At 40.3% G+C, this 18,153-nt stretch overlaps 1 protein-coding gene across 3 annotated transcripts in view; it reads right to left on the bottom strand.

The window, feature by feature from the left end:
* Positions 1–5,454: 5,454 nt before the first annotated feature.
* Positions 5,455–18,153, bottom strand: part of fignl2 (fidgetin like 2) — a 46,229-nt gene continuing 33,530 nt past the window's right edge. For all 3 annotated transcript variants that reach the window (XM_056732159.1, XM_056732162.1, XM_056732160.1), the window contains one exon: positions 5,455–10,006. In XM_056732159.1, coding sequence (XP_056588137.1) covers positions 7,956–10,006 — 2,051 coding nt within the window. In that variant the 3' untranslated portion in view covers positions 5,455–7,955. The remainder of the gene's footprint in view (positions 10,007–18,153) is intronic.

The raw sequence follows: 18,153 nt of genomic DNA, 5'->3' as shown, positions 1-18,153 counted from the left end.
TTAAATTAGTTTCAATAGCTTCCATGACAAATACTTTTAAATTAGTTTCAATAGCTTCCATGACAAATACTTTTAAATTAGTTTCAAACATCTTTATTCCAGTAAGGTTTAATGGTGTCCAATAGAGAATTACCAGTTATTACCATTATAGTTTCCATAAACAACACCCAATCTCTTCAATTTCTCACTTCAACCGAATTAACATAAAAATCTAATAAATGTAGTTGCACACATTATTTTTATTTATGGACAATATACAAAGCAGCAAAAAGAGTCAATTATAATTTAGGTGTAGTTATGTTATTTTAAGGCAATGCGCATCTTCCCTATCACATGACGAAATAAAAAGGCACTTATTTGGTAACACCCCTTAAAGTTGGTCTTCAAAGTGGGACACCGCGTAGATAAATATATCCAGTTTATCGGTGTGTCTCAAAACATAGTGTGTCGCCTACCGAGACAACATTCTGGGCATCGTATTGAAATCTTCAGCAGCGCGCCTGAGATGCGCAATAATGCAGAAGAAAGGCAGAGTCGCAGTTGTCGAAACAGAGCCGACGCCGCTTGTAGGCGGGGAAACAACGCCATTTCTGCTCGAAACCGCTCGGTTTCCAGTAAGGAGTTTCGTCAAGTGTTTCCGTTTTCTCAGACGAGCTCGGTTTCTTTCGGGTTTTCTTGACTTCTTACAGCCTGTTTCCTGGAAATACGAACTGAGGAAATCGATCTAATGGTGGTGTGATGTATCTGTAGTGTTGGAGGAGAGTCAACATTACAGTGACATCACTATACAACGACGATATGTTTTGTGCATTTAAGGAAAGAATGTAAGAAATTTAACGTGGCAACTTATACTGTGAATGTTATTAAAAAAATAATTGTGAGTGATTCATCAACTTGTGTTTTCTGAGATAAGAGCAGATTTTAGTTTAAATAAGGAAACAACGCGTGGTTAGAATACTAACGTTAATCATTTTATTCTTATGCAAAATCTATATATTTTTGTTAACGAAAGCTTTGAGAAATATAGAGCAATTATACAATATAGGATTATTTCCTCTCAATATTTGTGGCTTTTTATAAGATTAGCCATCCACTTACAGACGTGCATGTGACTGTATGAGGAAGACATGCTTTTGCGTTTCACACAATTTAATCGAATCATGTCGAAGTTAAATGTTTAGACAAAAGTTTTTAGTAATGTTATACCACCACCCACCACCAGATGGCAGTCGATCATTGCGCGAGAGTCGAACAGGACTGAGTTAAAAAAAAAAGCTTGTTCCAGAAAACTAAATGTTGTGAAATGATGATAATACTTAATTTTCATTATGACTGTAACTAAATGTATGACATTGCAGAGTGAATACCAACTTCTGAAAAACCTTTTGCAGTGTGGTCCTGCCGGGATGTCCCAGGCTTCAGGCATTCCTAATATCAGAGCCCATTTCCTGTCCGGTCATGATACATTTGGCCTGCGTTTAAGTGAATAGGTCAGCAGAATGCAGTAAAGCTTTAGGGGCTGGTTACTTGCCCAGCTTTAACTTAAATCAGAGTTGACTAAATCAATCTCCCGCTGATAGAAGTTGACAGGTCTAAAAATGAAATCTGAAGGTACAAATGTTATCAATAAAAGTTCCAAATGTGAGTGAATCATTTCTAACATAACAAACAATTTCCAGATGTTTCAAAATGTAAGATTAATAATAATAAACTTACCTTTTCTATAAAATGGGTTAAATGTAAAGGCAAAGATAAAAAACAAAGTTTAAAAACGTTTGCCAACATCACAGTCATATCAGTAAACATCCCTTGTGAGTGTTATTAAACAAATAAACAACTGAAAATATAAAGTATGTACAACCGTATTGTGCAGAAAAACATAAATAGATCAAATTGAGGGAACATTTGAAGAGGTTGGTTCCAAAATGAGATTACTCATGAAATCATGTTTTTATTGTGTTAGTTAGATGTATTTGTTGAGATATTATGGCTTAAAATGATTGATATTAATTGGAATGCACAGTATACAAAAAATTGAAAACTGAGTTATCTCATTTTGAAACCAAACACTTCATTTGTTGGTTGGTTGACCCTTGTAACTCCTAGACTTGTTTGTTTATATAGATGTTTGCAATGCTTGCACATTTTTCTTTTACGCAGCTCGTGAGGTTGTAATTATTTCGGGGTCCTCTTAGGTAAAGACCCAGCACCGAGCGGTACTGAGGGGAACACATCTGGAATCAATACAGCCCAACTGGGTAACTGGAGGTTTTTGGGGGGGAGTTAAGGGCTAAGGGTTGGGCTAGTTACGGGTTTGGCCCTGGGGGTCCATGTGTCCCTGACTCCTAAATAGACTTGATTGCTACCAGCTGGCAGCCTTAACTCACCCTGTGTCAGGGATCTCCTCTGATGTCAACCTTGTCAGTATCAAGGCTAGACAGCACAAAAGAGAGCAAGAGACAAGCGGTTATGGACATGGTGTTGGTAGAGACAGGCTCTGAGCTATGGGAAATGTTATTGCCAGTGCTGCACTTCACATGAACCCTCTCTGGTTTCCATCATGATACTTTCTACCTTGATGTAAATATGCAGGTCGAGTTCCATTTTAAAATACAACAATATAAGCTAGTTCACATTATGAGCACTGTAAGCAGTGAAATGTAATGCTCTTTGGTGGAAGCCTTAAGCTTCAAGTGATGCTCTAAAATGACATTTAAAACCAGTATAGCGCAGATACCAATATGCAGACAGGTTATCAAAGCACAGTGCAAAAAACAGGAAAGACAAATCTGCTCCACAATTGTCCTATTGTGTATGCAGCCATCCCGAGGCTTGTTTCATTTAGTGAAACTTTTTATAATTTACACAAAACATTTCAATGCCTTTATAATGTTTTAAGGTCCATGCAGTTTAAGTTTTTTCCATATAGGCTGTTTACAGCTTTCCTCTTCAGCAGACCTTTAATTCGACTGAATGCAGAATAGATGTGGCAATAATTCGTCCCATTAATATCACTTTAGTCAATGTAGTCAAACTGAGGACAGGAGAGTCGCTTGACAGGACATGTTGTGGTTGAATGGCTTAGTGGCTTTGGTTGAGTGGTTTAGATAAGACAAAGTAGGAGTTTCACATTAAGGTACCAGTCATCAGTAGGATTATGTGGTATTGCATAATGGCAGTAATGTGCACCTGGCTTTGTTTTGTCACCTAACATTATAATGCACATGTGCACTTCCATTTGCTATCTTAAAAAATGTTTAAATGCCGACCCTTACAATAGTCCTTTTAGTCTTATACCTTGGGTTAAAGGTACAGTTTGTAGAAACCAAAACTAGAGGGCACACGATCAAAACAACAACAATGCTTTTGCTTGATGACGCCGGGAAGGACTGTGGAATGATGGGATCTGTCGTCTTCAACGCCGCCGCTAATGTCCATCAATCAGACGGGAAAGAGAAATCATGTTAGCGGATGAGGTAAAATTTTATAAATGTTGCTAATAATTGTTGTCCATAAATAAGGAACTGCTCGAAAAAAGCTAGTGGATTGTTAGACGCTAGATTCTACTTCCGCATTTGTCCAGGACACTGTTGTCATGCAGTTTTCTACGTCATGAAAGGCAGAAACAACGGGTGACGCGGATATGACGCCATTGACAGCGACTGCACAGCCCCATGTCACTGTTTAGAATGGCGATTTTCCACGAAATACAAGTAGTTGTTTCGAGCCATGGTAATGTTTTATTTTCTCTTCTATCTTTTTACACCAATCTAAGTGTTCCTTAATGTTATGTTCATGTTGTAACATTGTTTTGTTACAACACAATTTTCAATAATGCATTATAAAAAAATAAAAAATAAACAATTTACAAGTAACGTTAGTTGGAAACACTTGAGATATTGTAAGCACTCAGCTGAACAAAATATATGACACTAGCCTAGTGGTTTATGGATATTTTACTGCAAAATTCTTACAAACTGCACCTTTAAATCTATCTATCATCAAACTGCAACTTTAAATCAATCTATCATCGTGTATTTCAGATTCCGCTCCAGCACTGGAGTCAAAGAGGTCGATTTCAAGCTGACCAGGTCACATCTCAGTGTGCCCGCATGGTAAAGATTATGCTGGAAAAGATGGGGAATTAATGAAGAATTTTTGCTAACTTAGGAAAACGCAACCATTGATCAATACCAATTTTTTCGGTATTTATGGTTTCATGTAATTGGCTCAAATGAAGCGACGTATGGAAATACGAACTCAATGCTGTGACAATAACAGTTATCGATTTTGAATCAATACGTGAAGAGTAACAACAACAAATGTGAGCATATTTTACAAGGGCAACACAAAACAAGCAAATAGAGTTACAGCCAGCAATACAAGGTCTTGCTTGTCTCAGAAAACACTGTGATGCAAATTCACAAATTTGAAACAAATCTACGCTTAAATTATTATGTAAATAGAGTATATTAAACTGATATTCTAATCTATTTATTTAATAAAACTTATCCTGTTTCAAAGCTAAACAAATAGAATCCAATGTATCGGTAATATATTTAGAAAGCAATAGAAATGTGTCTCTGTGCCTAAAGTAACAGCAAATTTCACTCTAGTACTTCCACAAGGTGAGTGTTATTGAGTTTATATATTAAATGGAACAAATTCTATTATTTTACACTACTGGCGGCTCAAGGACAATTATCCTTTATAGTGGGACTGGAGGGCAATGAATGTGTGCAGGCCTGCATTATTCATCTTAATCAGAGACCTCATCATCAGCATCCATCAGCACTTTACATTAAACAAGAGATTAATCTTCAGACTTTAAAAATATAAAAGACCTAATGAAGGTTAAATTGGGGTCAGCTTTTTAAAGCATATTATATTGCTTCAAACACCCAGATATATAAGAATGGTAATTCCCATCATATCTTCATGTACACAAGATTAAAGACGGTTTGAAATACAGGTATGGACAAAGTGAAAGACAAGTTGTCCTTTTCATATCGTCGCTGTCCTTCTGAAACCTTTAATACTTTTAATTGGTTAGATATTTATGTTGATAACAGTGTTGGCTTTCTCAGCGGGAGACTACATTTATTTACTTATTTATTTATTAGATATTATTTACTAGAATGATCTTGCTTGTTGTATAAACACCATGCACTGTGCTGTGTTCTACCTTCCTGTGATTTTCTTATTTGCACCTGTAAAGCTGCTATGGAACTATGCACATTGTGAAAAGCGCTATATAAATAAACTTAAATTGAATTGCTCTTTTCTACTAATCATAGATTTTTGTTCGATTCACACAAGTACAAAATTCATACGAATAAGCCCCTTTATGGAATAGTAACAAATTCCTGTGAGATCCGGCTTGAACATCTGTAGTAAAAACAAGTCACCTTGACAACCTGCGATTCTCCCCAGCCCAAGAGAAGAGTCATGAGCGAATTTTGACATTCTCTTTAATATTGTATAATACTTTTTTCTTAAAATACAGTCTTTTCTGAGGTAGACCATTACAGTTCAAGAACATTATCATTTTTAAAACAGACATCAAAAAAGACATGAAATAAATATTTTCATGTACAATATGCTGCAAAAATGAGGTAGAAATGGTTACAGAAAATGTACAAGAACAAGATCCAAGAACGAAGTTACTGTACTAACAGATTCAAAACAGCTAATAAATGCCAATTTTGTTGGACAAACTGCTCAGCATCTTTTCGTGTGCCTGTTTCGAAATGAGCAAAATCAGTATCATCCCCTCAAATGCTTTTCAAATAAATCCAGTGATGCATCTCGGTTTTCGTGAGCAGGAATAGATGCTGAATTTTGACATCTACACAAGAGATGTATTTTTGCACTACGGATGTCCCTGAGTCTGCTAGGTTGTGTAGTTTCTTGGGCACTGATCAATACATGGGCCTGGGGTCATTCTGATTGACCCGTGTGGCATGAGTGAAGCCACCATCTGTACTTGGAGAAGCGAACAGTGCTATAGGGTTACTGGACATCAATCAGTCAATCAGATATGGCTTCTCCAAAACACAGTGGTGAGATAGAAGAGCGGGGGATGGAAGCTCAGCTCACCACATGGCTGTACAGGGCCCGCAACCGGAGGACACACTATTGTGCCGATAGCATAGGGTGGAGGGCTAAAAAGTAAACATGGGCCTTTACCATCAACAAACTACACAAGCTATAGATAATACAGATCAACTCAGTTATCTTAAATATGATGTTGTGCATTTCAAAGATGTTGATGTTATGAAATAAAGCTGAAATTGTGCTAGTACCTTGGGTGTACCTTTTAGACCAAAACGCTGAAAATGTTTTGGTACAGGCTGCTACATTTGGATTGTCGGCATGATGAGCGTGTTTACAATTCGTATGCATTACACATGATGGTGTATCAAGTTTAATACGATTTATGATTAGACATGATTAGCTGCCAATTACATAAAAACTTTCAGATTTTGATCTTTGGGTTGCTTCTCATTTAGGTCATTTAAAAAAGGACATCGCAATGCCCTTCAATACATATCTGTGAATTTCAAACATCCGTGCATGCTGCAATATGCTTCGTACCTTTAGGTGGGTTGGGTAAAAACAGTTTGTCCAACAAAATAAAACATCTGGTCTGCCATCTACATAAACACTGCATGAAGACAATCATCACTCCATCAAAATCTACATCAAAAATAAAGTATAAGGGAAAATGTTTTCATAGAGAGTTAAAAACATGGATTAATGGCATCAGATATTCTCTGAAATACCTGAATTACATTCATTATTTGTCTTTGTAGCATTTTCAAGTTTCGCCTACGAGGTAACAGCACAGATGCAGTGTGTGTACAAGTCTGTGTCAGATCCGATGCTCACCTCCAACCTCAATACTTACTACTTAGACCCTAAGATTACATACATTCTTTAGTTATCATTTCTGAGGTAAAGAAATTCTTCCTGAGTATTTCAAACAAGACTACATATACTAAGAACAAAAAACTGAGTAAATCAGAAGCGGGAAAACAGTCAATCATGGACCCACGCTTGTCTTTGTGTTTGAGGGTCCTGAGCGCCCCCCAAAATATCAGAGATTGTGAGGAATGTGAGTGGATGCTTGGTTATTGATTTGTATTGGAAAATACGTTGAAGAACATGGTGCAAATGACCTTTAGCAGACTATTTTTATACAGAAGTGTGCCAACATTATCAGTCTGTCTTTTTCTCTTGTCTGACTTGTTATGGAATAGAATTGTAATACTTTTTGGGTAGCAATGTATACTCTTTTGGTAAAATGGCCGTGTTTTGACAAAGTGCACAAGATATGACTACGGCCTAACAATCGACTTTTGGAAAATACTGTTGCTTTCTTTTCTAGAGGTTGCATAACAGTAGATACCTTTTGGTGAATGCTGTAATCTGGGAAATATAATGTTGGTGAGAATTTTTGGTAAAACAAAGATTTTTGATATATCCTCAGCCCTTCTACACCTTAAAAAAGCCTTTTAAGTAAATCATTGCAAACGATACAACATCACTGGAGTTGACTGGCAATAAATAGGATCCTGAGAGTCGCGATAAATGTGGGTATTTTTCAGGAAAAGTCAAGTTATCTATAACCTCCAGGTTTAGTCCAGGATCAAGGCTGATTGGAATTCTAACGAACTTCCAAAATATAATTCAGACTTTGTGTCAGATAAGCCAAGCAACTAATAAATGCCCCTTCAAGAAAGGCCTAATATTTCATTTCTTTGGGAAAAAATAAAGTATATGTATATTTATAGAAAAACAACACACCGTGGCATGTTTCCTAGATTAAATGCATTCAAAATGTCTCCCCATCATAAACCAAATCATTTCTCAACAAATCCCACTCTTTTGGCTGCAACAAGTAGTTAAAAACAAAACATTAAGCAGTCCCCAACCAGTGGTTGACCAGTCTCTCAGTGGCTATAAACTTTGCTCCACTCCATACAAGTGTCCAGTTCTTTGGGGGTGCTATGAGGGCGTACCTTGCAGAAAGCATTTTCAAAGTCTTGGAAGGCGGGGGAAGAGAGCGACGCAGGGTGTCCGTGTAGAGGCACAGGTGTGGAGGCAGAAGCTGATGCCAGGGCCTGCTGGCAGAGCTGCAGGAGCTCCCAGACCGAGAAGCCTTCAGAGCGTTGCAGTACAGCTGACATCTCCCGTTCGCTCAGATTGCAGCCTTGGGGCGCCAGCGCCTGCAGGAGCACCTGCCTGCGTGTGCTACCGTCTGGCAGGCCAATGTGGTACCGCTTGGAGAAGCAACGGAGAAGCGAATCTTTGATCAAGTCAGGCCGTCTTGTTGAACACACCACTAGAACCAAGCCATTCTGACCATGCTGAATCTTCTCTAACTGGGCCTGAAGTTGCTGTCTGAGCCCTTCCTCCTCAATGGCCTCCACCTCGCTCAGCAGCACCACAGCTGGGTGACGGGTCACTGCCACTGAGAACAGTGTAACCAAAAGTTGCTCTGCCTCTCCTTTCAGTTTGGAGGCCAATGTAGCACCACTCAGCCTGTAAAAGGCAGCGCCCAACTGAGATGCCAAGGATCGTGTCAGTGTGGTTTTGCCCCCTCTCTGTGGGCCGAACAAGAGGACGGTTTTGGGTGGGCGGATACCAGGGTTGGGCCGTAAGACAGGCCACAGCAGATCTTCCTCGAGTGCAGCTTTGATGTGACCGTTTCCTGCCAGTTCACTCCAGAGCAGAGGCTGGCTGCAATCCTGAAGCTCCCTGCTTACCAGATCAAGCATACGGGGCTCCATGCTTTTCAGAGGATCGGAGCGTTTCTGAGAACGCTGCTGGGTGAAACCTTGCTCTGCACCTCCATTCTCGCCTGTCATGGCTGCTGGAGGGCTATACTCCCCTGCTGTGCCATATGGTGGTGAAACCAATGGTTTCAGGCCATTGTACTTTACTTCCCCTCCTTCCAGGCTCGACTGCGATGATGGTTTGCTGGCCTTAAAGGCTTGATGATCTGCGTTGGCTGTTCCAAAGCCATTTCCACGGCACTCTGCTTTGTCAGCGACGCCGTAGGGAGAATCTCCCCCAGCTTTCATTGGGTCATAACTATATTTTCTATAGCGCGAGCCATCTCCGTCTTCCTCCTCAAGGGCCATCTCAAATGCTTTCCTCTTAAGAGAGCCCCCAGGCTCCGAGCCCCCTAGACTGCTGTTCTGATATCCGTAGCTGCCTCCGACCACTGTGGGTCTTGAAGGAAGTGGAGAGGGGGCAGCTATGCCAGAGGCGATATAAGGAGCTGGTGGGTGGGTGTAGCTAGGAGTCAGGCCGGTCTGGTGTGAGTAGGTGCTGGGGGGGTAGTTGTATACAGGGGCAGAAGGCGTATAACTAGAAAGAAGCGAGGGGTTAGTCTGAAGGGCGTGAAGCGAGGCTGGTGGAAGTGCTGAGCTGGGTTGGGGACAGTACCCTGATGAGAGGTAGGTGCCGTTGTAACTTGGGGGGTAGTCACTGGAATGGGGGCCACTGCAAGAGCTGCTCCCACTGTAGCCGGAGTCCGACATGTTGCTGTTAACCGTTGACACGTTGCCTGAGCCTGGGGGACCTGCTGATGTGGCAACCTTCGGCCCTGTCAGACCATCATGGGAGGAAGGGGGCACCAAAGGATACGCCCCGTCAGTGCTGTGCGTGAGAGGCCAAGGTTCCAGTTCAGTTTTCGGGCCTCCGTTGAGAGCCCCAAAGGCCACGGGCTCAGGGTACGCACTCACGGCAGGCCGCTCATATGGCGAGTCTAGCATGCCGGAGTATTTCTCAGCATATCGCTTCAGCAGGTTGGAGGCGGTAAGGGCTGATATGTCGTCATTGGCCCAGGCGTAGCTGTAGGAGCCGCGGTTGCGACTCGGGTACAGGTCAGTCTTGTGGGCAGGGGAAGAAGTGGTGGAGGACACGTCCAAATGCTGCTCAGGCCACTGGCTCAGGGGCTGGGCGTGCTCCGGGTTCCAGTGCATCTTCAAAAGGCCTGCCAAAGATAACAATGTGTTAGTATATTCAGAAACTCATAACCACTGAACAAACCCAAAACTGAATATCGATTCGATATGTTTATATCGCATCACAGGATCGTCCAATTGTACCCATATCTAATTTTATTTAAACAAAACATGTTTTATTTTTTCTATGGCAGCTAGAGATGCATACTCTTGTTTTTCCCTTTCTAACAATTACAAACACAGTAAGCATTCATAACTAAGCTAAATACATGTGCACCTTATTTTTGGTTGCTACTTTGCTTGGCTGAGAGACTGTGTTGTTTGCATACATGCTGACAGAGCCTTCTTTTTCTTGAAGTAAGTATAAAGAAGAAGCCAGTGAATCTGCTCCTTTCGACCCCTCAGTCACAAAGCAGCCTTGTGTTACCATCTGCAGTACTCCCAGAGGAGAAACTGTTATCACCCTATGTATGTTTTCCTCAATACATCCCCTCCCACGACCACAGTCCATCCACAAAGCATTTCTCCAAAAGCCCTCTGTGGCCAGCTTGACAGAGGGAGGGAAAGAGAAAGAGAAGGAGGAACACAGGAGGGGAGGGAGGGGATGATGTGGGGAAAAGAGGGGATTTGGGACGGGTGGACGGAATAGATGCCCTATTCATTGACCACTTCCCATGAAACGCATTGGGAATGCCCATTCCTCTCCAGCACAGCTCTCTTCATTAATTATGCTGGCCTAATGCAGAGGGGATGAAAGAGATCTTAATGCACATGCGAAGAAAGATTATTATAGTATAGTAAAACAGAAACTTTAAATTAAAGTTATTAAGTTCAACTTTGGAATAAATATTATTTGGAAACTTTAGAGCTCAGGAATAAACAAAAATAAGTTTGAGGTACTAAAATGAATAACTGCATATAAATTAATAAACAAAAATAAAATAAATTCTAATAATTAATAGATTTTAATAGTTAAATAATTAAATAATTAAATTCTAATTAACTAATACATAGCAACATAAAAATGAAAATCAAATAATTAAATATTAAAACAACAAAACCACATAACAAAATTACTAAAATTAACAGAAAAACTAAAAATATAAAATAAAATATATTTGAAAATAATGATAAAAGTGCAATAAGACACTAATAACTCTTTTGCAAAATGAAAGAAAACCACAGTTTAAAACAAAGTTTGTTTTTTAGGATACAGCTCCTGCCCTTGTAAAAAATAAATAATAATAAACTATTTCTATCATTTCCAGCTTTGAATAGTGAAGCAAGGGGAAAAGTTCAACATTTATTTTAAATTTAAGAAAAATGTTGAATATTAAAAATATCAATTACAAAAATAATCAAAATCTTTCATAAAATAGTAAAAATGTGCAATTTTGGGTGTGAAAGATTTTGGCATTATCTCAATACTTTGCCATGTGTATTTCTTGTTTGATCATGCATTACACGGAATAGATAATGCCTTTAAACCAGCCATTTCATGAGGGTTTCCCAACAGCTCCTTCCAGAGGAATTAGCTTGAAATTCCACACATAGCTTGGCATTATTGAAGTGTCAGGAATCAGCCTGGGGTGGGTGCTAAGGGGAAAAATAGTAAAGAAATAAACCATAAATCTTCGATTCAGGATGCAATATGAAGAGAAAGTGATGTTTCATCGTTCACATCTTCGTGAATAGCATTTATTGCCTATATCTTTAGTCCTGTATGCTATGTTCCTTGCTCTTTTTCTCCCCAAAACGTGCCCCACCCCCCCTTTGTGTGCTTTTCCGTTTCTTAAGGCCCCCGTCCCATTGCCGCAGCTTCCCATGTGTGTCTTCAGATTACGCCTGCTATTTATTCCAAAAAAATCACACAAACAGACCAGATGGCACATTGGATTACAATGTCCTTCATATTTAAATACAAAACTTCATGTCCCGCACGTCCAAATTATTGCTTCAGCTCGTACTACTGATTTTTTATATACTACAAAGCAACAAAAAGAAAACACACAGGTAAAGTTCCCTTATTCTTGTGCCTTATCTGGTATATAGGTCACAATGTTAAGGTCATATGTTCGATTCCCATAGAAAATACTGTTGTTGATTCAATGCACTGCAAGTCACAAAAGCAATTGCCCAACATATAAATATAAAGTTATGGGTCAACGTCCAGTCAATAGGAACAGTGTCCAGCAGGATATTCTCATCTGCTAGCTGGTTTGTGAAGTGCTTTAAGGAGCCAAATAATGAGGCCAGTGTGTGACTAAGATGGATGGCAGCCCAGGGGATCTCATAAAAACTGCAGCGGGTAGAAAAGGAGGAGGGGGAGTGGACAGCAGGCGCTCCGGCCATCATGTGTGTGCATGTGCATGCACGCGCACGAGTGTGCGTGAGAGGATGGGGCTTTACATTAGGGATCTCATTCAGGCGGGCAAAACTGCTGTCCACTTCATCAATATGCATGAGCGTGTGTACAGGAGCACATATGGGGAAAGCTCTTATCCTAACTGGACATGGAAGTGCCTTTGGGTCAGGCTGTTCCTGAAGTCAAGGATAAGAACTATACACAGGGAACAGTTGACGTTTTATAATTTTGCGCTTTTATGTTATGCTCCCCAGTTAAAAGGGATACTCATTAACATAAATTAAATGGCAGATGAGCCGGTCTGCAATTAGATCCGCATCTCAGCAGGGATTCTTTAATAAATGAGATGTGATTTAATCTTGTATCTATTTAAGTCACCATAGTTGTAGAGTTGAACTCATTCTGGGCATGTCTGGGGTCTAAACTCAGAACTCTCAAAATTTAAAGGAATACTTTACCCAAAAAATGGTCCCTCAAAATACTATGGTCAAGTTAACGGGGAGCATTTTTGGATGAACTATTTCTTAAAATCTGAAATTAGTTTTTTTACTTCTTTTCGCATCGTAATAAATTTATTTGAGCTTTTTGAATGTTACCACCCCCAAAAAATTGTATAGTGAGTAATTTTTAAATTGACTAAACATTTCATGATGAGAATAACAAAATTAAACACCCAAGCAAATACCTGATATTGTTTTTGAACCAGTTAAAAGATGTTTTGATCATTTTAACCATAAATCATGCATTTTACATATACAAGTATTTACGATTCAAAAAAATTGTCAAGGTTACTAATCGAATAAAATATGCTCCTCTTTCAAAGATCCTCTTTGAAGTATTTTGATATATTTCAGACATTTTCAAATCATGCTGGCATAACATGAATCCAGACTTGTGAAGTCCATGCCGCTCATGTGCGCGCGGTGTACAAATGTACACACTCAAGCAAATGAGGGACATAGCACACAAAGAAAAATGTGATCTGTTTTGTAAAAAAAGTATTTTCGCTATCACTATACCTACAATCTAGAAACCAATGACCAATTCTAATCACAGAGACGCTGGTGTAAACGGCGGCGTTCTGAATAAATTAAGAAAAGAATGGCCCTCTAAACAAAACTTCATTGTCTACATCGGGCTCCTGGCCATTTCATTGACGAGTGGTTTGTAGTGGCGACTCCGTGAGGGTCCGAGGCTGGCAGGGAGACAGATGTTTCCACTGGTCGCCTTACTGTCTCTGTGCAGCCATTGTTGGGCGGCCCAGTCAGCAGACGTCCTCCTGGCCTGACAATCCTGTTGGTCCTGAGACAAAAGCTGAGGGATCCTATTGTCCGAGGCTTGCCTAATTATGGAAATCTTATTAATCTATTCAGCAGCAAGCGCACTGACAGCCTTTGTGCCGTCCTGGGATTTATTGAGGGACTTTTAGTGATTGTGTGTGTTTTGTTTGTGTGCTCTATCTCGATATTTTGAGAATGTATGCCGAAGGAACGGGAGGTTTGCCACCAAAAAAGATGCCGATCTAAAACAGCCTGTGTGACCAAGTAATCAGTTCACAGATTTTATTCTTCTGAGGTTTAACTAAATCAATGGCGAAGTCTGGTGAAGTTTTTAAATGCAACAATACAACAAATCACTAAACATTTGGTGAAACCAAAATTATTACCTCACACATCAAAACCAATGAGTCAACAACTAGTCTTGTACACTTCTACTCTAAGAATCACCATTTCGACATCATAACATTGGTTTCTGAATGTAAATATCAGGCTTACACAAATATTTGCCGCGATCTAACACACGCGGACTGCCAGAGCAGAAGGTCTTGCAATGTTAGAGCAGCGGACCAAGCCCGGCTGCCAAAGGATGCTCAGCGTCTCACAGCTCCCCAGGGGTCCGTGTGCACTTTCAGGCCGCGTTACTTTTGTTTTCCTGCCCCGAGGAACAAAACCTACATGGATGCAACAAGCCATCTGGGACACGGGGCCATTAAACCAAGCAGATTGCACAGGGGCCAGTTGTAAACAGAAGCAGGGTGAATCAATCCAATCAGGTATTATTGTGAGTACCCATTCGCTAAACCCCACACATAGATTTAAGTAGGTTTATCTACTACAGACACCCCCCAACGGCAATTCCACTATCAAATCCCACAGACGCCTTTAAAGAAAACCTCTGCATCTTCAGCTGGAGAAACAGCGCACCCTAACACTTGAAATAATAGACAATTTAAAAAAGAATCGGTACAATCAACCACTCTCACAATCTCTCAGCACAGATATTTTTATTAATTACTGTCACTAAAATGTCAAGACAACTGGAGAGAAGTTGAATGGATGCACAGTGAACATCCTGTTAAGAATTATGTTTGGAAACTTCAGCCCACGGTGCTGGTATGCGAGGAACTCCCTTTGAAGAACACACATGGCACAAAAGAAGGCTTCTTTTAAGAGACTGAAGCGATTAAGAAGACGGAGAGGAAGAGAGAAAGATGAGAGAGACGGATAGAAAGGTCTGGTTGAAAACAGAGCACCGAGAGGATTGTGTTTACATGAATTAATCACTTCGCTGTAGATAAGATGGCACCCGGCGTTCTAATTATCTGCTGATTTGTATTCCACACAAACATCTCGGAATCAATGCCATGAAAGACGGCAATAAGTCATGCAAGATGTAAAGCCTCTAGGATAGTTATTCAAAATCCATTTTTACGTCAGTTTCTAATGTAACACTATTTATTAGAATAATGACTTTGTTTATAATCCAAACATTTAGGGGAACTAGCTAAAGCAAATTTGAACAAAAATATAATGTAAACAAAAATTAGCATGAATTTGCGATTTTGCTAGAATTTTGTATGCCTGCGTTTTGCTTGAGGACAGCATGAAATTTTGCATGAAAATCAAACTGGTTTTATAAGTCACTTGAACTTTAACTATATTAAAATCGAGTCGCATTTCATACAACTCAAACTAAGTTGTAATTGGTTAAATTATATTTTTTGTGTCACTTTAATATAACGTGCTTTTAAGTGACAGTTCACCCAAAAATAACAATTCTGTCTTTATTTACTAACCCTCAAGTGAGTAAATTATTTTATATTACTTTATAAATGTCTGTGTTCTGTTGAACACAATATAAGATATTTTGAAGAATGTCGGAAAGCAAACAGTTCTGGGGAACTTTTGACTACCGTTGTAATTTGTCCTCAATTGGTAGTCCATGATGGCTAGGAACCGTTTGGGTACCAGCATTTTTCCAAATATCTTTCTCTATGTTCATTAGAACAAGGACATTTATACAGATTTAAACAGTTGATGACAGCAAATATATTTTGGTTCCCTGTTCCTTTAAAAAAAGCATCTTAAATAGGTGATTTTTTTTGACAGTGGTCAGAAAACTCCTTACATTTCATTTCACTAATGACTAACAAATAGTGAATAATGTAAAATAGAAATAAAAAATGTCAAATCTTAAAATTTTGATTAAATGTGGACGTGTGAACCACACTGTATTTATTTTCAATTAAGAACTGCAAAATAATCGTCATAAAATTGAAGCAAATGAATAAATAATAAAAATAAGGACTCAGATGAAGGCAGACCAGATCTCGTGTTTTAACATAATGAAGATGCGTGAGTGCTCCCTCAAACTACCATAATGCTGCATCTAACCGCTCATCATCACTCACAGGGCATGCATAATTGAGCATTACAGAGACAATTATTATAAATCTTTGCATTAGTTACAGCAGTGTGGTTAACATGATCTCTCTCTCTTTCTTTCAGCTCATTTACTTCCTTTTCAATAGCTTATAAAGCAGAAAAGGCGTTGGAGCCCATATGAGTTTTCACACCTGCTCCTCAGTGCAACGCCAGACGCCGTGGCTCTTTTCATGCGGCCCCTGTGGGGTCCCTAGAGGAAGAAACCTATCTTTTAGAGTGGCAGTGAAGGATCTGATTTTCTCTCAATCCTCAATTCAGAATTGTTCTCCATGTGAGGTGCACGCTTTAATCTCTCAGCGTTATTATTTTGCCTTAAGGGACATTCTAAGCGTTGTCTTCTGTGAGTTCATGTTGATCTTGATCCTGTTTTCACACTACTGTAAATATTGTGTGTTGCACAGTGTGACACGGTAACACCATTTGTGCCAAAAGTATTACGTCATTCAAAACTCGTGGAGGAAAGATGTTATCGTTTTAAATGTTTGTTAATAATATAAAATGAAAATCGTATGTGGTCTATTTAAAAGTGTGAACTTTAAGCTTAGAGGAACCCACTGGCATATTGGAGTCTTGAATGAGTAGAAGAGGAGTCTGGCAAGATTCTCATAATTTTAGAAACAACAACCCCACCCCCTGGCCGGCTAATTCTTGTCCACAAATAGCCAAATGCTGGGCACCCCCACCCGTGCAGAAAAAACAGGGTCCCTATTTTCTGTGGCCGCAGGCCAGGTTTGGGTCATTGTGTCCACTAATATATCAAAGAACAGCTGTCCTAAGGCTCACTGATGACCAATCACCCCCTTCCATCTGTCTCTCCTACCCAATCTCTCCTCCATCCCCGTCTTCCAATCTCTCTCGTCGCCCCCTCCCTCCTTCTCATCCACCCTGCCCCCTCACAGAGTTCCCTAACTGCGTTACGGTGCCCTCACTCAAATTCCCTGTCCGGTTTCCTCAAAGATCCTACAAATGGTTTACAATAGGACATCGAATTGGACTGATTTCCATCTTTGCACAAGGGTTTAGTGAAAAGACAAAACTGAATCTTAAAACTCACCCGAGCACGGGGTCTTAATTAGGACTGTGGAGAAAACCATGAACGGACCCAATGACGATTTACTGGAAGGTTAGCTCGGTTCGTGACTCAGAAGACCACACGCTTGACGCCCAATTTCCCAGAAGTCCCGGTCTTAATTGGAACCGTAATTGTGCCGGCAATGGGCCTAATGATCTGTCTTTAATGATGCTGAGATGATGAACAAGGGCAGGGGGTGCCCGGCGGAATGTGTATCTCTAACCCCCTTTTCCTATGGGCGCCATCTCGCTGACTGCATGGCGGGCTAATTAAAGCCAATTCACACCCGCCACTAATGACCCCCGTGCTCATTCACGCCAACACTTCAGCACCTTTCTGTTTACTCAAGGGCCCCCTTGCCCCGTCAGAGCCACATTCTCTCATTAGAATAGATGTGTTGGATGCTCGTTGTTACATCGCTTCTTTGGAAGCATCCAGCCTTAATGAGTTAACGGATGTGTCTCCTTTATCGCTTGGGCCTTTAAGTATGGAGATTGAAAGAAATGAGGTCATAATGAGGAGAGAGGATGGCTCAGAGCTGGAATTGGGTCTGGCTATGAGTGTTTCTCTTGAAATAAGGAATATGTTGGACAGCAGGGCCCCAATGCAACAAGAGTTAGGGCACTCGTGGGCTCCTGGCCTGGGACTGATTTAAGGGTGCGTTTGAAGTGCAGATTACAGATTCTTTGCACCAAATCCCTCCAGGAGTATCCATGGCCCCAGGAATCTCTCTCAGATTTCCTTCAGGTCCGACTCAGCTTGTGGTCCCTACGTGCTCATCGGAGATCGTGCATAATTGTTTGTGGATGCAACGTGAGCATGTTACGGACAGACGATACCCAAATGCACACGTAAGTGTTGATGCGTGACTGTGCGGGCACAAAAATGCCTGTCCTCTTAAGTCAAACATAAACACAGACGTCAGAAATGCTTTGGCATTCTACAAAGAAAATTCCAGCATGGATGTGACACTGTTCACATATATACCATATGAGCTGACCTGCGTTCAGCTGA

Source organism: Triplophysa dalaica, chromosome 20, assembly GCF_015846415.1.
Source record: "Triplophysa dalaica isolate WHDGS20190420 chromosome 20, ASM1584641v1, whole genome shotgun sequence".
Lineage (NCBI taxonomy): Eukaryota > Metazoa > Chordata > Actinopteri > Cypriniformes > Nemacheilidae > Triplophysa > Triplophysa dalaica.
Note: the sequence above shows the minus strand (reverse complement) of the source record. Positions and strands in the feature narration are given on the sequence as shown.